The 21082-nt window shown below is 53.2% G+C and overlaps 1 protein-coding gene across 1 annotated transcript in view; it reads right to left on the reverse strand.

Annotated features, from left to right (window-relative positions):
- LOC132539739 (dipeptidyl aminopeptidase-like protein 6) overlaps positions 1-21082 on the reverse strand; it is a 211967-nt gene that overhangs the window by 43109 nt on the left and 147776 nt on the right. The window contains exon 2 of the mRNA XM_060195681.1: positions 3410-3524. Coding sequence (XP_060051664.1) covers positions 3410-3524 — 115 coding nt within the window. The remainder of the gene's footprint in view (positions 1-3409; positions 3525-21082) is intronic.

A 21082-nucleotide genomic window follows, 5' to 3' on the forward strand; every position in this document is an offset into this window, starting at 1 on the left:
ATTGTTTCTGGATGTCTCTAGAAATCATGGCTGCGTCCAGCATTTTTTTTTTAAGTCAATGTCAAACAAAAATTCAGTCATTCAAATCATTCTCTTATGAAACGCAACTTGAACCAGATTATCAAGATCTCACCATGTAGGATTAAGAATCCCCGGAGGGCGACCTAGTCCAAAAAGGTCCTCGAAATTCCATTTAGGGTGCTTCTGACTGTTCCTGCTGGATTGCTTCAGGCACCCATTTTTAAAAGTGTCTTCCCATCGAAGAAAGAATCCAATCAGGAGAGTAGAACTAACCACGTGTCTCCATACTTGGGAACTGCCAGGGTACTGGAGAATGCTCTTCAAATTAGAGTAGTCCTTCTCCATGGGGAACATTCGAGAAGAAGTCCAGAAAGTCCCAGTGGAAATCCCCATGCATATCCCAAGGTCTACAATCACAGTCATAAAGAACCAAACTGTGGCCCGGAGCAAAATGTAGTCCTTTTCCTCAGAAAACATGGGAGAGGGAATCCAGAAAGTCCAAGGAGAAATCTCCGTGCATCTCCCAGGCTCTATGATCCCGGTCATAAGAAACCAAAGTTCCCAGTCAGGGAACCGAAATGTGGCCCAGAGTAAAATGTTCCAGAGACAGACTAACTGTCTCATGATGAAACAGTAGAGGCTTTGGCAAACCTCTTCGTAAGTAAAAGAGAAGACCATAGTGCATAGGTAGGCAAAGTCTTCACTTATCTGGGAGTTGCGCAGGTCTGGTCCCACGTTGTGGCGCCATATGTTGTTTTCGACGGGTTAGGTTGTTTTCGCCGGGCTGGCTTCACGGGCAGGTAACAGACGACCAGGGACTCATAGTTGAGCTGTAGGCAGTATCTCTTTATTCATGCAGGACGCAGCACAATCTAAGACGAGCTAAGCTAAACTCAAAGTACAGTACTACTCACAATGCTGTCTTTATATATACTTGCCAAGTAAGGTGGAAACAGGATGTGACATAGAGAGGGTGGAGAGAAAAGTGACTGGTGACAATCAGAGTGTGACAAGGAGGGGGCAGATTAGGCAAGAATCCTATCACTGAACTACAAATGCCCTGGAGGGAGGGTGGAGCTTGTTAACAGTAAATAGAATGAAGTGGTTATGTAAATAGAATAGTGTTAAGCAGGGGGGATTTAAACCAAATGAAACAGAAAGGGTCTCATTTATACCAACAGGAAGAAGCTTCACGAGTGGTGAAGCAGGGCTGCAAGTGTCTGTGTCTCTCCCTCTCTATCTCCCTCTCCTCTCAGCTTCTCTCTGTCTCTATTCAATAATAAAAAAAAAATTAAGGGAGCCTGGCGGTAGTGCAGCAGGTTAAGCGCATGTGGCACAAAGCTCAAGGACTGGCGAAAGGATCCCGGTTCGAGCCCCCAGCTCCCCACCTGCAGGGGAGTCGCTTCACAGGCGGTGAAGCAGGTCTGCAGGTGTCTGTCTTTCTCTCCCCCTCTCTGTCTTCCCCTCCTCTCTCCATTTCTCTCTGTCCTATCCAACAACGATGACAATAATAATAACTACAACGGCAACAAAAGGGAATAAATAAATAAGGCCTTCAGGTCCTGCGCCAACAGAGAGAACCAAGTGCTTTTCTCAGCTTCTTGCTCATATGGGCGGATTCCGCTGGCTTCCACACGTTAAGCCAACACCTCTTTTCTGGGATGAGCTCCCCCTGGCGACAGCATCTCCACATTCTGCTGGGGCTGGACTCCGTTTGCGGGTGTTCTGAGGTGAGCATCTCTGCTCACGGCGGACCACCCTCTCCCTGCGCAGTTTCCTGGCTAATATGATCCCAGTTTCGATTTGGGGGGCAGGAAGATTTTCCATTTCTGTTTTGTGACGGTGGGTTGGACATCAGCACAGTTCCCACAGGCTCTGTTCATCTGGGGAGCAGTCTACTGCCGGCCTCTTCCCCATTCACAGTCTAAGACAAGCGCTACCAGCTTGAGGACAACCTGTTTCCTGTCGATGGGTCCACACAAATACTCACTGAATTCTGCCGGGAGAAAGGAGGGGCCTTCCACACGGCTTATCTGTGTGCGAGGTGTTTCCTGTGATGACCCCCAGAAGCCCCTCTCTTGGCCCACTCTCAAATTCTCAACCTGGCACAACTATTCATTTCTTTTTTTCTCTCTCTTCTCCCTCTCCTTTCTCCTCCTCATCCTCTTATTCCCCCTCTCTTCTCTCTCTTTCTCTCCTCTCCCACCCTCACTCTCTGTCAGTGAGGATTCACAGCCCCACACCAACCAAGGAGACAGAGAGGGTATTGGTAATGGTAATGGTATTGGTATTGGTAATGGCATTGATATGCTTTCTCCAATCCGGAGCTGCCATCTGCCCTGACCCAGCTCTCTAGGCCTGTTCTCAGCTCTGACACCGTCTCCCCAGACAAGACTTTCAGCCACCTGCATGTGAGCTGTCGGGCTCAGGCAGAAGTTACTAAAGTCACGGGCCCCTTGGAATAGACTTAAAATAGACTTCCTAGCTTCTTCCTACACAAAGACCCCTAGTTTCTTATTTTTTTTAATTAATTAATTTATTTTCTCTTTTATTGCCTTTGTTTTTTATTTTTGTTGTAGTTATTGATGCCATCCTTGTTAGGACAGAGAGAGAAGGAGAGAGGAGGGGAAGACAGAGAGGGGGAGAGAAAGACAGACACCTGCAGACCTGCTTCACTGCCTGTGAAGGGACTCCCCTGCAGGTGGGGAGCCGGGGGCTCAAACCGGGATCCTTACGCCGGTCCTTGCGCTTAGCGCCACGTGTGCTTAACCCGCTGCGCTACCGCCCGACTCGCAAGACCCCTAGTTTCATCTGCGATATTCTTACCTTTAGGTTCCTGCTTATTAAACAACTTGTCCTGCTTTATATCTTGATGCTTTTCAGCTACAAAGTTGCAGAGGCCACCATGATGCCACCCTGACCTCCCTGGGCAGACGCCCTCACCCATGTGTCCTGGAGCCTCCCCTCCCCAGAGCCCTGCCCCACTAGGGACAGACAGACAGACACAGGCTGGGGGTGTGGATCCACCTGCCGACACCCATGTCCAGCGGAGAAGCAATGACAGAAGCCACAACTCCCACCTTCTGCTCCCCATAGAGAATTTGGGTCCCTGCTCCCAGAGGGATAACAGGGAAGAACAGGGAAGCTTCCCATGGAGGGGATGGGACAGGGAACTCTGGTGGTGGGAGCTGTGTGGGATTGTCCCTCGGTTACCATACAATCTTGTTCATTATTATTAAATCACTGATAAAAAATCCAGCGAGAAAAGGTTGCACCACCTCGCTGTGGGGCCCCAGGAGAACGAGAGAAGAGGCCAACTCAGGAAAGGTATGGAGAAAGGGTCACGCGCAGTCGTCCACCTCCTCCCCCGGGACCAAGGTGTGGCTACCTGGTGTCAGCAGGATGACGGAGGTGACGATGAGGGAGCAGATGGCCAGGATGACCAGCAGGGCGATGGCGATGCCCTTCCAGTTCCTCTGCGGGGGGTTGCTCCCCACCAGCTCCTGCGGCGAGAGCAGAGACACGCGGTCAGTGAGCAGACGCAGCAGCGGCCGGGTGGTGCGGTTATCCGGGTTCGAGCCCCCGGCTCCCTACCTGCAGGGGGATGTCTCACAAGCTGTGAAGCAGGCCTGCAGGTGTCTCTCTGTCTCTCTCCCTCTCTGTCTCCCCTTCCCTCTCGATTTCTCTCTGTCCTGTCCAATCAAATGGAAAATAAATGGCCCCGGGGACGGTGGATTTGTAGTGCCAACAACGAGCCCCAGTGATCACCCCGGAGGAGAAGAATCAAGGAGAAGCCAGTGGAGCCCACGCCATGTCCCGGGGCCCGGGGCTGGCAGGGAGGTGTCGTGGTGGGAAGGGCCCCTCGGGGAGTGACGGGAAGCTCCTCTCCAGCCCTGTGCGTCCTCCTCCCAGACCCAAGGTGGAACCTGAGCTCCAGAGAGAATCTGAGTCACGGCGCACCTGTGGTTACTTCACCACCTGCCTGGCTCTGCGGTGCAGGGTGGCACAGGAGGCAGAATGACCACCGGGTGTCACAGCCGGCCTGCCACCCCCCTTCACATCCACACACACCCACAGAGGCCTGTGAATAGAGGCCTACTTAGGTTGCTGAACTCACGACGGTTCTTGATCATAGTTTTAAATTCTTTTTTAAGTTCTGAAGAGAGAGGGAGGGAGAGACACCACAGCACTGCTCCACCATCCACCAAACTTCCCCCGGTGCTGTGGTGTCCTCAGGCAGTGCCAGGGCTCAACCTGGGGGCTTTGTGCTCAGAAAGGTGCAGGCCCTAAGGGGTAAGTCATCATCCCTGCCCTCTGAGAGCCAATATTGCTTATTTTCTTCTTTTTATTGGGGGAAAGATTCATTTATAATCAATACAAGTGGGGGGTCCATGTGCAAAATGTCTCAATTTTCTGCAAAACACTCTCCCCCCAGCCTAGGCCCTCCCCCACCATCAGCACCAGGACCTGAAACCAGGAAACTGCCCCCCCCCCCCCAAAGAGTCCTTTACTTTGGCACAAGACACCAAACCCTCACCAAGGCCGAGAAACACATGACAGAAGTGCCCCAAGTCACTGCTTGTCAGAGAAACACAAATAAAGACAAGGAGACACCACTTCAGTCCTGTGAGAATGTCACCTCAGAAAGCACAGTGACAACAGATGCTGGCGAGGCTGTGGGGACAGAGGAGCCTCCTCACTGCTGGTGGGAACGTCAGGGGCCCGGCCCCTGTGCAGAGCAGCCTGGAGACTCTCAGAAGCTGGAAGAGGAAACAGCCCCAAACACGTTTGCCGAGGCCGACATCACCCTGATCCCACAGCAGGAAAGGACTCCACCAAAAAAGAAAAGTGAGACCTGAAGAACACTGATGCGAAGATGCAGGACGACCGAGAAGCAGAGTCCTGGCGGACGGAATCCAACGAGCCATGAAGAGAAAAAGTCACCAAGGCCCAGAGGGACTCATTCCTGGAATCAGGGATGCTTCAACAGCCGCAAGTCAATCATGTTGCCAACAAAAAGAAAGAGAGAGTCACAGGAGTTGATGAACTGATGTAGAAAAAGCTCGCAACCAGGTCCGGCACCACTGAGGATACAGGTGCCTGAGAGACTGGGAAAGGAAGGGAGATTCCTCGGTGGGATACAGGCCATCGGCGGCAGACCCCCAGTGACACCATAGTCGGTGGGGGACTGGGAGCTTTATCCCTGTAAGGAGACTTGAGGGGCCAGGTGATGACACACACACTTAAGCACAAGGACTGGCGTAAGGATCCCAGTTCAAGCCCCCGGCTCCCCACTTGTGGGGGACGGAGGGGGGGGGTCGATTCACAGGTGGTGAAGCAGGTCTGCATCTCTCTCTTTCTCTCTGTCTTCCCCTTCTATCTCAATTTCTCTGTCCTGTCCAATAAATTGGAAAGAGAAATGGTCACCAGAAGCAGTGAAATCATGGTGTACACAGAGCCCCAGCAATCACCCTGGAGGCAGAGAAAGAGAGAGAGGGAGGGATATAGAAGGAGAGGGAGAGGGAGAGGGAGGGAGAGAGGGAGAGAAAGGGAAAGGGAGAGAGGAAGAGAGAGAGAGGGAGAGAGAGGGGAGGGAGAGGGAGGGAGAGAGGGAGAGAGAGGGAGGGATATAGAAGGAGAGGGAGAGGGAGGGAGAGAGAGAGAAAGGGAAAGGGAGAGAGGAAGAGAGAAAGAGGGAGAGAGAGGGGAGGGAGAGGGAGGGAGAGGGAGGGAGAGGGAGGGAGAGAGAGGGGAGGAAGAGAGGGAGGGAGAGGGAGGGAGAGAGAGGGAGAGAAATAGAAGGAGAGGGAGAGGGAGAGAGAGAAAGAGAGAGAGGGAGGGATATAGAAGGAGAGGGAGAGGGAGGGAGAGAGAGAGAGAAAGGGAAAGGGAGAGAGGAAGAGAGAGAGAGGGAGAGAGAGAGGGGAGGGAGAGGGAGGGAGAGAGGGAGAGAGAGAGGGAAAGAAATAGAAGGAGAGGGAGAGGGAGAGAGAGAAAGAGAGAGAGAGGAAGAGAGAGAGGGGGAGAGAAATAGAAGGAGAGGGAGAGGGAGAGAGTGAAAGAGAGAGAGAGGAAGAGAGAGAGGGGAGGGAGAGGGAGGGAGAGAGAGAGAGGGAGAGAGTGAAAGAGAGAGAGAGGGAGAGAGGGGAGGGAGAGGGAGGGAGAGAGAGAAAAAGAGAGGGAGAGGGAGAGAGAGGGAGAGGGGGAGGGAGAGAGTGAAAGAGAAAGAGGTAGGGAGAGGGAGAGAGAGGGAGAGGGGGAGGTAGAGAGAAAGAGGGAGAGGGGAGGGAGAGGAAGAGGGGGAGGGAGAGAGTGAAAGAGAGAGAGGGAAAGAGAGGGAAGGGAGAGAGGGGGAGAGAGACAGAAAGAGGGGGAGAGAGGGAGAGGGGGAGGGAGAGGGAGATAGAGAGACAGAGGGGGAGAGAGGGAGAGAGAGAGATTTGAAGTCCCTGTTGGCTCCGGCCCTGTCAGTCCTTTGCTGTCTTGTGCTTGTGCTTTGTTCCCCTTGGTAATGAACCGTTGTGCCTCTCGCTCATGAAAGCTGGCATTTCCTGTAACTAACGGAGAGCAAAGGCCCCACAACCCAGGACGCTCCACCACTCGTGAAGCTTCCCCCTGCAGGTGGGGGGAGAAGGGTCTTCACAGGAAGTCAAGCTTCCCAAGTAAGTGCCACCAGGGCGCAGCTCTGAGCTCTGAGCTTCAGATGCAAAGGCATCAGGACAGCGGGACAGCGGGGACCCTGGCAACAGCCAGGTGCAGACCTGCCGGGCTAGCGTTGTGGGGGAGAGACCGGGAACTCGTGGCAGCGTGGTAATACAATTCTTTATTCAGGTGGACATCCCTGAGTCGGGTGTGAGCACAGTTGGTTAAGGCCACGTGGTGCCAAACTGCAATGGCCGCCTCCCACTCTGCATGCAAGCCTTTCTCCAGGTCGGGATGCGGGAGAGAAAAGAGAGCAAAACCAGGAATAGAAGTGGGTTTTATGGGATAGACCAGAAGTGGCAAGTCGGGAACGGAGATGGCTAGGAAAGGGGGTGGAGAGAAGAAAAAGGCACGCTGGGAACTTCTTTAGCTACCACTGTTATGGTTTCAGCTGACGGAATTAGCAATACCCTGAAGGGATAACATAGTGGGAGGAGGCCTTCAGTCATTTATAAGACCAAGCAGAAGACTGCTATGTAGATAAAGGACGGGCCACACTAGCAGAGGGTGGTTTGTGGGCCCTGCCAAACTCAACCACATCTACACAATTTCCCAACACAGACCTTGTCAGCCGTGAGGGGACAGCTGGCAATCCTGCCTTTAGTTTCCCTTCGCCAGCGGCAGACAGGTCAACCAGATGGCCCGCCGCTCTCTGACTCTTCCCACAGCAGCCTCCTCGGAGCCAGCCCGCCTCCCGCCTCCACCAGGGAGCTTCCAGGAGGCCGCGGGATGGCAGACGGAGGTGTTTCTGCTTCCCAAAATGGGGAGAGGCTTCCCGCAGCCCACGAGCAGACCCCGGCGGGGTTGGCGGTTTAGAGGGAACTGAGCTGGAGCCAAGGCTCGGTCTGTGGAGATGGGAGAACCACAGTCCCACAGTGCTTTGTGCTACAGGGTTCCTGGCACCTTTCTGTATTCTGATTACCAAGCCTGCGTCTCATGTGCTGAGTACAGAACTCTTGCCAATTTATGTTTTAAAGAGTTCTTTTTAAACAATCACTTCTACTTATTGGATAGAGACAGCCAGAAATAGAGGGTAGGGAGAAAGGGAGAGACGGGGCTGAGCGGTAGCGCAGCGGGTTAAGCGCATACAGTGCAAAGCACAAGGACCAGCATAAGGATCCTGGTTCGAGCCCCCAGCTCCCCACCTGCAGGGGAGTCACTTCACAGGCAGTGAAGCAGGTCTGCAGGTGTCTGTCTTTCTCTCCCCCTCTCTGTCTTCCCCTCCTCTCTCCATTTCTCTCTGTCATATCCAACAATGATGACATCAATAATAACTACAACAATAAAACAAGGGCAACACAAGGGAAAATAAATAAATAAATAAATAAATAAATAAATATTAGAGAAAAATTAAGGGAGCTGTATAGTGGCGCCTCGGGTTAAGCACACATGGCGGAAAGTGCACGGGCCGCATCAGGATCCCGGTTCGAGCCCCCGGCTCCCCAACTGCAGGGGAGTCGCTTCCCAGGCGGTGAAGCAGGTCTGCAGGTGTCTGTCTTTCTCTCCCCCTTTCTGTCTTCCCCTCCTCTCTCCACTTCTCTCTGTCCTATCCAACAACAACGACAGCAACAACAACAATAATAACAATGGAAAAAAGATGGCCTCCAGGAGCAGTGGATTCATAGTGCCGGCACCGGGACCCAGCAATAACCCTGGAGGAAAAGAAAGAAAGGAATGAAGGAAAGAAGGAAGGAAGGAAGGAAGGAAGGAAGGAAGGGAGAGAGAGAGAGAGAGAGAGACACCTGCTGTCCTGTTTCCTTACTCCCAAAGCTTTCCCCATGGCTTGAACCCAGGTCCTTGTGTGCTGTGATGTGTCCAGTCAACCAGTGTGCCACCGCATGGCCCCAGGTAGCCACTGCTGAAAGGGAGAAAGCTCGGACGTCGTGTTTGAGTGTGTGTGTGTGTGTGTGTGTGTGTGTGTGTGTGTGTGTGTGTGTGAGTGTGTGTGTGTGTGAGTGTGTGTGTGTGTGTGAGTGTGTGTGAGTGTGTGAGTGTGTGTGTGAGTGTGTGTGTGAGTGTGTGTGAGTGTGTGTGTAAGTGTGTGTGTGAGTGTGTGTGTGAGTGTGTGTGTGAGTGTGTGTGTGAGTGTGTGTGTGTGAGTGTGAGTGTGTGTGTGTGAGTGTGTGTGTGTGTGAGTGTGTGTGTGTGAGTGTGTGTGTGTGTATGTGAGTGTGTGTGTATGAGTGAGTGTGTGTGTGAGTGTGTGTGTATGAGTGAGTGTGTGTGTGAGTGAGTGTGTGTGTGAGTGTGTGTGTGAGTGAGTGTGTGTGTGAATGAGTGTGTGTGAGTGTGTGAGTGTGTGTGTGAGTGTGTGTGTGTGTGAGTGTGTGTGTGAGTGTGTGTGTGAGTGTGTGTGAGTATGTGTGTGTATGTGTGTGTGAGTGTGTGTGTGAGTGTGTGTGTGAGTGTGTGTGTATGTGTGTGTGTGTCTGTGTGTGTGTGAGTGAGTATGTGTGTGAGTGTGTGTGAGTGTGTGTGTGTGTGTATGTGTGTGTGAGTGTGTGTGTGAGTGTGTGTGTCTGTGTGAGTGTGTGTGTATGTGTGTGAGTGTGTGTGAGTGTGTGTGTATGTGTGTGTGTGAGTGTGTGTGTGTGAGTGTGTGTGTGTGAGTGTGTGTGAGTGTGTGTGTGTGAGTGTGTATGTGTGTGTGTGTGAGTGTGTGTGTGTGTGTGAGTGTGTGTGTGAGTGTGTGTGTGTGAGTGTGTGTGTGTGAGTGTGTGTGTGTGAGTGTGTGTGTGAGTATGTGTGAGTGTGTGTGAGTGTGTGTGGCTGGTGACAGATCACCCTTCAAAACCCCTGTGAGTTTCAGTCACGAGAAGAGACACGAGGCTGAGAGACGCTCCTAATGGAGGCCCGCAGGGGTTCAGGACGTGTCTTCATCATCTCGCAGACAGAAGAGGAAGTCGAGCTTCCCACACTGTCAGGCTCCTCAGGGCCTCCCTCTTGACACATCCTACCTACCATGTTCTCTCAGCTTCAGGGACTGAGCTGACATGCACCCGGCTCGAGGACTCAGAAAACCCGGCAGCCTGTGACCTCACGGCTTCACGCGACCGCCCAGCCCTGGGATTCAGAAGTCGCACCCACTGCCTCATGGACGGTCAACTCTCTCGCTGCACTTCAGCCAAGTAGGCTTGGCAGCCGGGCTCCCAGGGGCCGGGTGGTGGCGCACCTGGTTGAGTGCATATGTCACAGCGCACAGGACCCGGGTTCAAGCCTCAGGCCCCCACCTGCAGGGAGAAAGCTTCTCGAGTGGTGAATCCCCCCCCCCCCAATTTCCCTCTGTCTAATAATAAAACAATGAAGAGATTAAAAAGGAAGCATGGGTGGATGGTGATACACCTGGTTGAGCGCACAGTACGGTGTGCAAGGACCGTGGTTCAAGGATCACGCTTCAAGTCCCCACTCCCCATCTGCAAAGGGAGAGCTTTATGAGTGGTGAAGCAGGGCTGCAGGTGTCTCTCTGTCTCTCTCCTTCTCTATCTCTTCCTCTCGATTTCTGGATGTCTAGATCCAATTAATAAAGACAACAGAAAAACAGTTTTTAGAAAAGAGTGGGCTTCTGGTTCAACATTCCTGCTCAAAAGGAAGAGAGGAAGGCCGGGAGACTGTGGCGTCTCTCCGCGCTGCCTAGCCTCCGCACGCTGAGCTCAAGGTATTTTTGGCTCTTCCGTGTCACTGACAGCGTCTCTGAGCTGCTTTGCTGAAATCTATTCAACGCGGATGCTATTCTTACCTTCGGAGCTGGCGATGACTTGCCGCTATTCTGACATCATGCTCTAAGTTCCCGTCAGCCCATAAATCACCAAGAGCAATGGTACCGTGACCTGACCAGGGTCGGGAGGGAATTCGCTCAGCACTGGAGAGAGACCACGTTCCCTGGGGACCTCGCTAGGGCGGGGGGCTGCGGAGGGCGAGCCCGGTGTGTCTTTTCCACATCTTCAGAGGGAGGCAGTGCAGCATAAAGGTGAGTCTCACACAGGCAACATTTTCTCATGTCAAAAAACCCCTCCTGGGGCCTCTCCAGGCCCTGCCCTCCCTGCAGAGCAGAACGGCGGGGACGCCCCACTCTCTGCGGGGAGGCCGCTCAGCCTGCTCTGCCCCTCGAGGGAGACGGGTCCTGACATGAGAGCAGCCTAGAAGGTTCCAGCTGTGCCCATGGACTGCGAGCTCAGACTGACAGGGACACAGAGGCCACACGGGCTCCTGTGCTGATGGGAACAGACACGGGCCCTGGGTCAGACCAGCGGGGTTACAGTCAACGGCGTTTCTGCACTTTCCTCACGTCTGGGGGCTGCTCTGCCCTGACCCAGCTCTCTAGGCCTGTTCCCAGCTCTGACGCCATCTCCCCAGACAAGACTTTCAGCCACCTGCATGTGAGCTGTCGGGCTCAGGCAGAAATTACTAACGTCACGGGACCCTTGGAATAGACTTAAAATAGTCTTCCGAGCTTCTTCCAACACGAAGACCCCTAATTCCACTGATATGTTCTTACTTTTTGGTTCCTGTTCACTAATCATTTTGAGTTGCTTTCTATCTTACCGCCTTTCAGCCACCAAGCTGCAGATACCACCATGACGCCACCCTGACCTCCCTGGGCAGACGCCCTCACCCATGTGTCCTGGAGCCTCCCCTCCCCAGAGCCCTGCCCCACTAGGGACAGACAGACACAGGCTGGGGGTGTGCCAACACCCATGTCCAGCGGAGAAGCAATGACAGAAGCCACAACTCCCACCTGCTGCTCCCCAGAGAATTTGGGTCCAGGGGCCAGGTGGTGTCGCACAGGCTGAGTACATGTCACAGTGCACAAGGACCCAGGTTCAATGCCCCAGTCCCCACCTGCAGGGGGGAAGCTTCATGAGTGGTGAAGCAGGGATGCAGGAGTCTCTTTCCCTCCCGTCTCCTCTTAATTCCTGGCTATTTCTATCCAATAAATTAATAAATAAGGATATATATATGGAATCTGGGTCCAGACTCCCAGAGGCATAAAGAACAGGGAAGCTTCCAATGGAGGGGATGGGACACAGAACTCTGGTGGTAGGAGCTGTGTGGGATTGTCCCCCTGTGATCCTACAATCTTGTTCATCATTATCAAATCACCAATTAGAACCAAAAAAAGCTGCCGAGACCATGAGGGGAAAGGGAGTCCCGGGCACCCCCAGCTCTGGTGTGCGGTGGTGCTGAGGACTGAGGCTGGGGCCCCTGTGCCCGTCCTCTTCTCACTGAGCTATCTCCTTAGCTCCCTTCAGAGTTCCTCAGCGACTCAGACCCCAGCCTCCTCCAGATTCTACACTGCTCAGCGCGTGGCGGGAATTTCTGGAAGTTGAGTCCACACACTAGGAGACTAGAGCAAAGGGCAGCCCTCAGGGGAGAGACCTCCGGCACTTCAAAGGCACACGGAAGCCTGCCAAGGTCTCAGAAGTTCTAGACTTGTGACACGAGAAAGGTGTTTGCTCCCCCGGGTTTCCCCAAGCACCTGCGTTCACTGTGCGGAAGCTCTAGCTCTCAAGTCCCTGCCGTTCCTTCTGTCCTCGGCCTCCAGTCCCGGGCAATCGACACCTGGGGGCTCCTGGGGCCTCCTCTCAGGCCTATCCAGTCAACAGCCATTAACCCGAGAGCTCGGGGAGCCAGGGCTGCGGTTAATTTAATTTTCTAATTAACGAAGGAGTAGTAGGTAGCACCGCTCAGAGTCAGCTCTCCACTGGAAATCTCCCCCGGTCTGTGCCGCCAGGCTTTGCTTTTAGTCCAGTAAACACAATCTTCCTCAGGAAGAGGCATCTCAGTCTCCAAGTTCAAAATCAGCCCCTCGAGGGGACCGGGCGGTGGCGCACCTGGTTGAGTGCACGCGTTACAGGGCGCAAGGACCCAGGTTCAAATCCCCGGTCCCCACCCACAGGAGGAAGCTTCACAAGTGGTGAAGCAGGGCTGCAGACGTCTCTCCATCTCTCTCCCTCTCCCTTTCTGTCTCTTGGGCCATGTGGTGGCACACCCAGTTAAATGCACATTTCAGGCACAAGGACCCAGGTTCAAGCTCCCAGTCCCCACCTGCAGGGAGGATGGTTTGCGAGTGGCGAAGCAGGGCTGCCACTCTCTCCTTCTCCCTCTCAATGATTTCTCTCTGTGCTATCAGATAAAGTTAATAAAGTCTCTTTAAAATATTACTTCTCAATCTCCTCTACCCTCTCAGTTTCTGGCTGCCTCTACCCAATAAAGAAAGATTAAAAAGTAAACAGGCAGTTCACTCCCTCACTGGCAGTGAGCTCACTGGGGAGGGTGGGAGCAGGCCTTGCCGAGTCTCTCCCCCACCAGGAAACAGCTCAGCACCCCAGAAGGTTCTTCTCATCCCCTTTTTAGACACGGAATAAACGGAGAAGAACAAGACGGGAGGCGGTCTGTGCGGGACACAGTCTGGTTAAACACCTCACGCAGATGCGCCCTGGAGCCAAGCACCTGCTTGGGGAAGCCCCCCTCAGACCTGAGCCCCCAGAAGGTCCTTGGCACAAAGGAGCGGACACACACTTGCTGAACCAATGAGCAGGCACAGTGGGGGAAGACACCAGCTTCTCACGCCGCCGTGATCTGACTGGGCCCCAAAGCATTCTTCTTCTCACAGAAAGCACTGATCTGAAGGTGGGACTTTCGGAGTCTTTGCTTTTTCAAAGACTTTGAGAATGATGCACTTCAAACATACATATCAGCAGAAAAGCTGTCCTTCTCCCAAGACCGCTTACTATCTCGTCCATCTAGAAACTAGGTCGGATTGTACGGCCCCTGGCTTTTTTCCTTTTTATTTATTTTCCCTTTTGTTACCCTTTTTTTTTATTGTTGTAGTTATTATTGTTGTTAGTAATGTTGCCGTTGCTGGATAGGACAGAGAGAAATGGAGAGAGGAGGGAAGACAAAGGGGGGAGAGAAAGACAGACACCTGCAGACCTGCTTCACCGCCTGTGAAGCAACTCCCCTGCAGGTGGGGAGCCAGGGGCTCGAACCGGCAGGCGCCTCTCCAAGACTCTCCACCACATGACAATCAGAAGCAGAATGCTAAGGAGACAGGTGACTGCAGATTTAAAAGCCTCTGCCAATTTTTTTTTTTTTTAAATTTATTTATTTATTTATTTTCCCACCGCCCAATCTCCATATCCCACCCCCTCTCCCAACAGCTTTCCCATTCTCTATCCCTCTGGGAGCATGGACCCAGGGTCATTGAGGGTTGCAGAAGGTAGAAGGTCTGGCTTCTGTAATTGCTTCCTCGCTGAACATGGGCGTTGACTGGTCGCCTCTGCCAAATTTTAATGACTGTTTAACAGCTAAATCCTTCATCAATTTAAAAAGGGTCCTGAGGAAACTTGAAATACTTCGTGGTGAGTGGGAGCCTGCCATGCGGCTCTCAGGGGCCTGCTTCTGAGTCCTGATGATCCCTGGGAACACCAGGCACAGCACCCAGGGAGCCCAGGGAGGGTGGGCAGGGCTGTGGGGTCTCTCCTCTCTCAGCACCATGCACAGCACCCAGGGAGCCCATGGAGGGTGGGCAGGGCTGTGGGGTGTCTCCTCTCTCAGCACCCTGCACAGCACCCAGGGAGCCCATGGAGGGTGGGCAGGGCTGTGGGGTCTCTCCTCTCTCAGCACCCTGCACAGCACCCAGGGAGCCCATGGAGGGTGGGCAGGGCTGTGGGGTCTCTCCTCTCTCAGCACCAGGCACAGCACCCAGGGAGCCCATGGAGGGTGGGCAGGGCTGTGGGGTCTCTCCTCTCTCAGCACCAGGCACAGCACCCAGGGAGCCCATGAGGGTGGGCAGGGCTGTGGGGTCTCTCCTCTCTCTGCCTTGAGTGGAATAAAAATAAGCCGCTTCCCTGGGAGAGGTCCACTCTTTTTGCAAAATAACAAAAGAGATTAAGATCCGAGACCCCCAGGCCTCGTCCCAGACCCCGTGGCCAGCCAGCAGCAGTGACATTCGCTGAGCATCTGAGCTCACCGGCCCACACGTCTGTGGCGCCACCATCACGCCAGGCCTTGTGGGGTGGGGGTTCCAAGCCACCTGCCGTCTCCCCCTCGTGAAAGCCCGAACTATGGCAGCAGGACAGCGCTGCCTGCTCCCTCCTCCCCTGCGCTGTTCCCCTGCGGCCCTCAGACAGCAGCTCCATTGTCCCTCCCGCAGGCATTCTAGTCCTGTTGTGCTCAGTTTGGCAACATCTGAATGGGACGAAATAAAAATGGCAATTTACTTCTCGCGCTGTTGACGGAGCGGAGGAGATGGCATATCCCTCTGTATACAGAGGGCTGCAAAACGCTCATCAAGTGATTTCCTCTCCCGATGACACACTCCTCTGACAGATCACCGTTTGTCTCGCCCTGGGCCCACGCTTTGGTCACATGAAGATCAGGCTGCCATCGCCAGACTGCCTGGCTCAGTTTCCAAGCCTGTGAAAGGCTTTGTGGAGTCCATCACGGGGACCTTTCAGAGCGCGGAACAGAAGCACTGCGCCCTGACTAGCCTCAGGTGTGCTGACTGTTTCTCTCTGGAAAAAAAAGGTGTTTTTTTTTTTTCACTGAATACCTGGGCCACTTAGTTTGTTTCTAATTTTCTTTATTATCTTTATCTATTGAATAGAAATAGAAAGGAAGGGGGAGCCGGGCGGTAGCACAGTGGTTAAGCGCAGGTGGCACAAAGTACAAGGACAGCTTAAGGATCCCGGTTCGAGCCCCCGGCTCCCCACCTGCAGGGGAGTCGCTTCACAGGCGGTGAAGCAGGTCTGCAGGTGTCTGTCTTTCTCTCCCCCTCTCTGTCTGCCCCTCCTCTCTCCATTTCTCTCTGTCCTGTCCAACAACAACATCAATAACAACAATAATAATAAGTACAACAATAAAACAAGGGCCACAAAAAGAGAAAATGAATAAATATTTAAAAAAAAGAAATAGAGAGGAAGGGTAGAGAGGGAGAGAGATGGAGAGACACCCGCAGCCCTGCCTCACCACTCCTGAAGCTTCTCCCCTGCAGGGGCTCGAACCCGGGTCCTTGTGTGCTGTGATGTGAGCACTTAGCCAGGTGCGCCCCCCATTTGTCGTTTGTCTGCTTAATCCCTCTAAGTCTAGCATCTGCATGAGGTCAGGGGCTGCTCCTGCCAGCTCTGACAGGAGAGTATGTGGAGCACATCTGGACTGGTCCAAGCAACACTTTCCTCCTCTTAATTTTAATCACCGGCAAACACCTCGTGTCTGTGTGACCCCACTGCCCTGGCTGGAATCTTTTCGTTTCAAACCCCAGTGGAGAAAGATGGAGGTGGAGACAGAAACAGAGGAGAGATGGCAGGACACTGCATTCGTCCTGGAGCTTCCCCTGGTGCTGCGTAGTGTTCCCATGCGGTGCCAGGATTCAAGCCCAGGATGTGGAGCAGGCCTGTGTGCTGCCTGGGGGACCCAGCTCTCAGATCCAAGACTGGCACAGAAGATGACAGTTCCAGGGAGAGAGAGAGAGAGAGAGAGAGAGAGAGAGAGAGAGAGAGAGAGAGAGAGAGAGAGAGAGAGTGTGTGTGTCTTGGTGCTTACTGTGATTAAAATGAGACTGGGCTAAATTCACTCGTTCTTCTCTTCCCTCCTCCCTTCCTTTCTTTTCTTATTCGGAATTAGGATACAAGGGCTGCAGGGGAGAGGCCCACACCACACCCACCACTGGGCTCTGCCTTAGTTGAGAGCTGCTGGGATTCAGAGACTCTCACACCACTTCCCTTTCCTTCTCGTCATCACACCCACTTAACCTGGGAGGACAGATCATTTTTCAGTTATGTTATTTTAATGAGAGAGAGAGAGAGAGAGAGAGAGCAAAAGAGAGAGAGAGAGCAAGAGAGAAAGACACACACACACACACACACACACACACACACACACACGCCCAAGCCCTGCTGAGCTCTGGCTGATGGTGGTGCTGGGGACTGAAGCTGGAAATTCAGAGCCCCAAGCAGGAGCGTCTTTGTTCACACACTGCATTTGTCTAATTATAACGAGAGCGGGACCGAGAGGCTGAGACCAGAGCCCGGCTGAGTGCGCACAAGGACCCGGATTCGAGGCCCCACTCCCCACCTGCACTGGGGAAACTTTGCAGGCAGGGAAGCAGGTCTGCAGGTGTCTCTCTCTTTCTCCTCTGTCTCCACCTCCCCTCTTAATTCTCTGAGTCTCTATCCAAAAATAAATTTTAAAAATCAAAAGAAGAAGAGAGGGAGTCGGGTGGTAGCGCAGCGGGTTAAGCGCAGGTGGCGCAAAGCACAAGGACCGGCATAAGGATCCCGGTTCGAACCCCGGCTCCCCACCTGCAGGGGAGTCGCTTCCCAGGCGGTGAAGCAGGTCTGCAGGTGTCTGTCTTTCTCTCCCCCTCTCTGTCTCCCCCTCCTCTCTCCATGTCTCTCTGTCCTGTCCAACAATGACATCAACAACAACAATAATAATCACAAGAATAAAACAACAAGGGCAACAAAAAGGAATAAATAAATATCAAAAGAAAAAAAACTTAAGAGAAGAAGATAGATCTCTAAACACCATAACACAAACAAAGCTCCAGGAGAAGGAATCTTCCACATCCCTTTGCATTTCTTTTCTTGTCTGATAGGACAGCGAGAAACTGAGAGGGAGGGAAGGGGAAGAGAGAGACCTGCAGCCCTGCACCACCACTCAAGAAGCTTCACCCCTGCAGGGGGGAACTCCGAGTTCATTGGACTAGTCACTGGTTTTTCTTTTCTTTTTTCTTTTCCCTTTTCTTTTTTCTTGCCTCCAGGGTTATCGCTGGGGCTTGGTGCCTACACTACAAATCCACTGCCTTTTGTTGCCCTTGTGTAGTTGTTACTATTGTTGTCATTGCTGTTACTGTTGGCTAGGACAGAGAGAAACGGAGAGAGGAGGGGAAGACAGAGAGGGGGAGAGAAAGACAGACACCTGCAGACCAGCTTCACCGCCTGGGAAGCGACTCCCCTGCAGGTGGGGAGCCGGGGGCTCGAACCTTGTGCTTAACCTGCTGCACAACTGCCTGCCCCATCATTGGTTTTTCTTTCTTTTTTCTTTTCCTTTGATACTATTCACCCTTGGGGACCTTGGCCCCCCACCTCTCTCTCTCTCTCTCCCCCCCCCCCCCCCAGCTTGGGCAGGCGAGGTTACTTGCTGCAGGGCAGCTCAGATCCACGTGTCACAATGTTTCCACAGCCTGGTCAACTTGCTTCCAGAATTTCTGGAGAGAAAAAGTAGAAAGAACAAAAAGGAAGAACCCCGCTCTCAGTAGTTCTCTCTCTACCTGACCCTTAATGAGTATGACCTCAGGACTGGGGGCACGCCTGGTCAAACACACACACTTCCCCGCTCGGGACCTGGGTTCAAGCCCTGCTCCCCACCTGGCGTGGGAGCTTCACGAGCGAGCAGGTGTGGAGGGGTCTTTCTCTCTCCCTCCCTCCTCCCTTCTCAAGTTCTCTCCGTCCTGTCAAATTACATAGAAAGCAGAGAGAGAGAGAGAGAGAGAGAGAGAGAGAGACAGTCCGAGCTGAGCAGCGTTCCGGTCTCTGTCTTTAAAAACAGTAACAGTCACAGTGTTCTTGGGGGCCAGATGGTGGCACACCGAGTTGAGCGCAGACGCTACAGTGCGCAAGGACCTAGGTTCGAGCTCCTAGTCCCACCTGCAGGGGGGAAGCTTCATGTGTGGTGAAGCAGGTTTCCAGCAGGTGTGTCTCTCTCTTTTATTCTCTTTTATCTCTCCCTGCCTTCTCAAATTCTCTGTCTTCTTTAATAAAATAGAAAAAAGAAAAAGAAAAAATTGTCTCCGGGAACAGTGCTGGCACCGAGCCCCAAGGTAGCCCTGGTGGCGAGGAAGGAAGGAAGGATGGAAGGACGGGGGAGGGGAGGGGGAGGGAAGGAAAGGATCTCTCTCAGACTATGCCCAGCTCTGCCACCATCTCCCCAGACAAGACTCAGCCCACCTGTGTGTTAGCTGTCAGGCTCAGGCAAAAATTACTAAAGTCACGGGCCCCTTGGAACAGACCTAAAATTGACTCCTGGCTTCCTCCCACACGAAGACTCCTAGTTTCATCTGCTCTATTCTTACCTTTAGGCTCCGGATTATTAAACAATTTGTCCTGCTTTCTATCTCACTGCTTTTCAGCCACCAAGCTGCAGAGGCCACCATGACGCCACCCTGACCTCCCTGGGCAGATGCCCTCACCCGTGTGTCCTGGAGCCTCCCCTCCCCAGAGCCCTGCCCCACTAGGGACAGACAGACACAGGCTGGGGGTGTGGGTCCACCTGCCAACACCCATGTCTAGCGGAGAAGCAATGACAGAAGCCAGAACTCCCACCTGCTGCTCCCCATAGAGAATTTGGGTCCCTGCTCCCAGAGGGATAAAGAACAGGGAAGCTTCCAATGGAGGGGATGGAACAGGGACTCTGGGGGTGGGAGCTGTGTGGGTTTGTGTCCCTGTGATCCTACAGTCTTGTTCACCATCAAACCACTGGTGGGAGCTGTGAGGGGTTGTCCCCCTGTGATCTCACAGTCTTGTTCACCATCAAACCACTCGTGGGAGCTGTGAGGGGTTGTTCCCCTGTGATCTCACAGTCTTGTTCACCATCAAACCACTGGTGGGAGCTGTGTGGGGTTGTTCCCCTGTGATCTCACAGTCTTGTTCACCATCAAACCACTCGTGGGAGCTGTGAGGGGCTGTCCCCCTGTGATCTTGCTCATCATCAAATCACTGACAAAACAAGAACTCGGGCTCAGCAGCGCCTTGGGGTGACCGTCCACTTTGCACCAGGACAGAGAGGTGAGTTCCCCTTAGAGACAGGCGGGGAAGGGGTGAAAGCCGGGGTGCAGGAGCCCCCCAAGTTTGCTTTCATGTCACGTCCCAAGAAACCGAAAGAGGAGAGAAAGAGAGAGGGAGGGAGGAAGGACCACTGAATGAGACTCTGTTTGCAGCCTGGCTTCCCCCCAGACTCTGGGGGGGCTCTCTCCTTAAAGGACCAGTCTCTAGAGCTGGGGGCAGGAGCCTTTCTTTCTAGTCCAGAAGGAAAGATGATGGGGGTCCAGGCACCTCCTCCAGGAGTACACTCTGAAGATGGACAGATGGACGGATCCAGAGACCTATCAGTTTTGGGCCCTGGGGGGGGGGAGCAGCCATACTCCTCAGGGAACTGGTGTTCTGTCCTTTGTTCTTTCTCCACAGAGAAGCATCTTTCTCTTTCAATACTTGTTTTTATTTAAATCAAGTTTTGGGGGAGTCGGGCGGTAGCGCAGCGGGTTAAGTGCACGTGGCGCAAAGCGCAAGGACTGGCGTTAAGGATCCCAGTTCGAGTCCCTGGCTCCCCTGCAGGGGAGTCGCTTCCCAGGTGGTGACGCAGGTCTGCAGGTGTCTGTCTTTCTCTCCCCCTCTCTGTCTTCCCCTCCTCTCTCCATTTCTCTCTGTCCTATCCAACAACAACTACATCAACAACAACAATGAAAAACAACAAGGGCAACAAAAAGGGAAAATAAATAAATATATAAAAAATAATTATATTAAAATCAAGTTTTGGGTGTTGTTTTTTAATTGTAAAGTCCACAACCCAGGTTTTAGCCCAACCTCCATTGCATTAAAGGGATCGTTGGTGTTATACTTCTTTCTCTCTCTCCCTCTCTCTCTCTCTCCCCCTCCCTCTCTCCCCCCTCCTTTTCAATCTCCTTTCTCCCTCCTCCTCCTCTCTCAGTCTCTCTCTCTCCCCACCTCTTTCTCTTTCCTTCTATCTGAAACAGAAAGTCAGCCAAGAGCAGTGAGACCCTGGAGATGAGCAAAAGCAAAAGAAAAATCTTCTTTTCTCCAGTTCCAGAATCTTTCCTTTTATCCTTATAATTAACCATCTTCCAAAAATCATGTCTTCCGGTGTACAGTTTCATATTCGAACCTCCGCTCCCCACCTGCAGGGGGGACGCTCCAGGAGCTGTGAGCAGGGCTGCAGGGCCCGTCTTTCTACCTTTCCCTCTATCTCCCCTCTCCTCTCAATTTCTCTCTGTCCTAGCCAAAAAAAAAAAGAAAGAAAGAAAAAAAATGGCCTTCAGGAGCGGTGGGCTTGTCGTGCCAGCTCTGAGCCCCAGCGACAGCCTTGGTGGCAGCTAAAATCCGCATGTGCCCCATGGGAGATATCTGAGGGAGGACAGACAGACAGACAGAACCACGCTCGGGGAGACTGCAGTCACGGTGGGGCCCAAGACCTGCTCCCCACCTGGTGTCCAGCCAAGGACAAACTCAACACCCCAGACCACCAGCCAACTGGACTCAGAGTGCCCGCCCAGCTGCTGCCCCAACTTCCGCCGGTGCCCACGGAGAGAAAGAGAGAGGCACGCAGGGTCCCTCCGTCCCCTTCC

Source organism: Erinaceus europaeus, chromosome 8 (genome assembly GCF_950295315.1).
Source record: "Erinaceus europaeus chromosome 8, mEriEur2.1, whole genome shotgun sequence".
Taxonomy (NCBI): Eukaryota; Metazoa; Chordata; class Mammalia; order Eulipotyphla; family Erinaceidae; genus Erinaceus; species Erinaceus europaeus.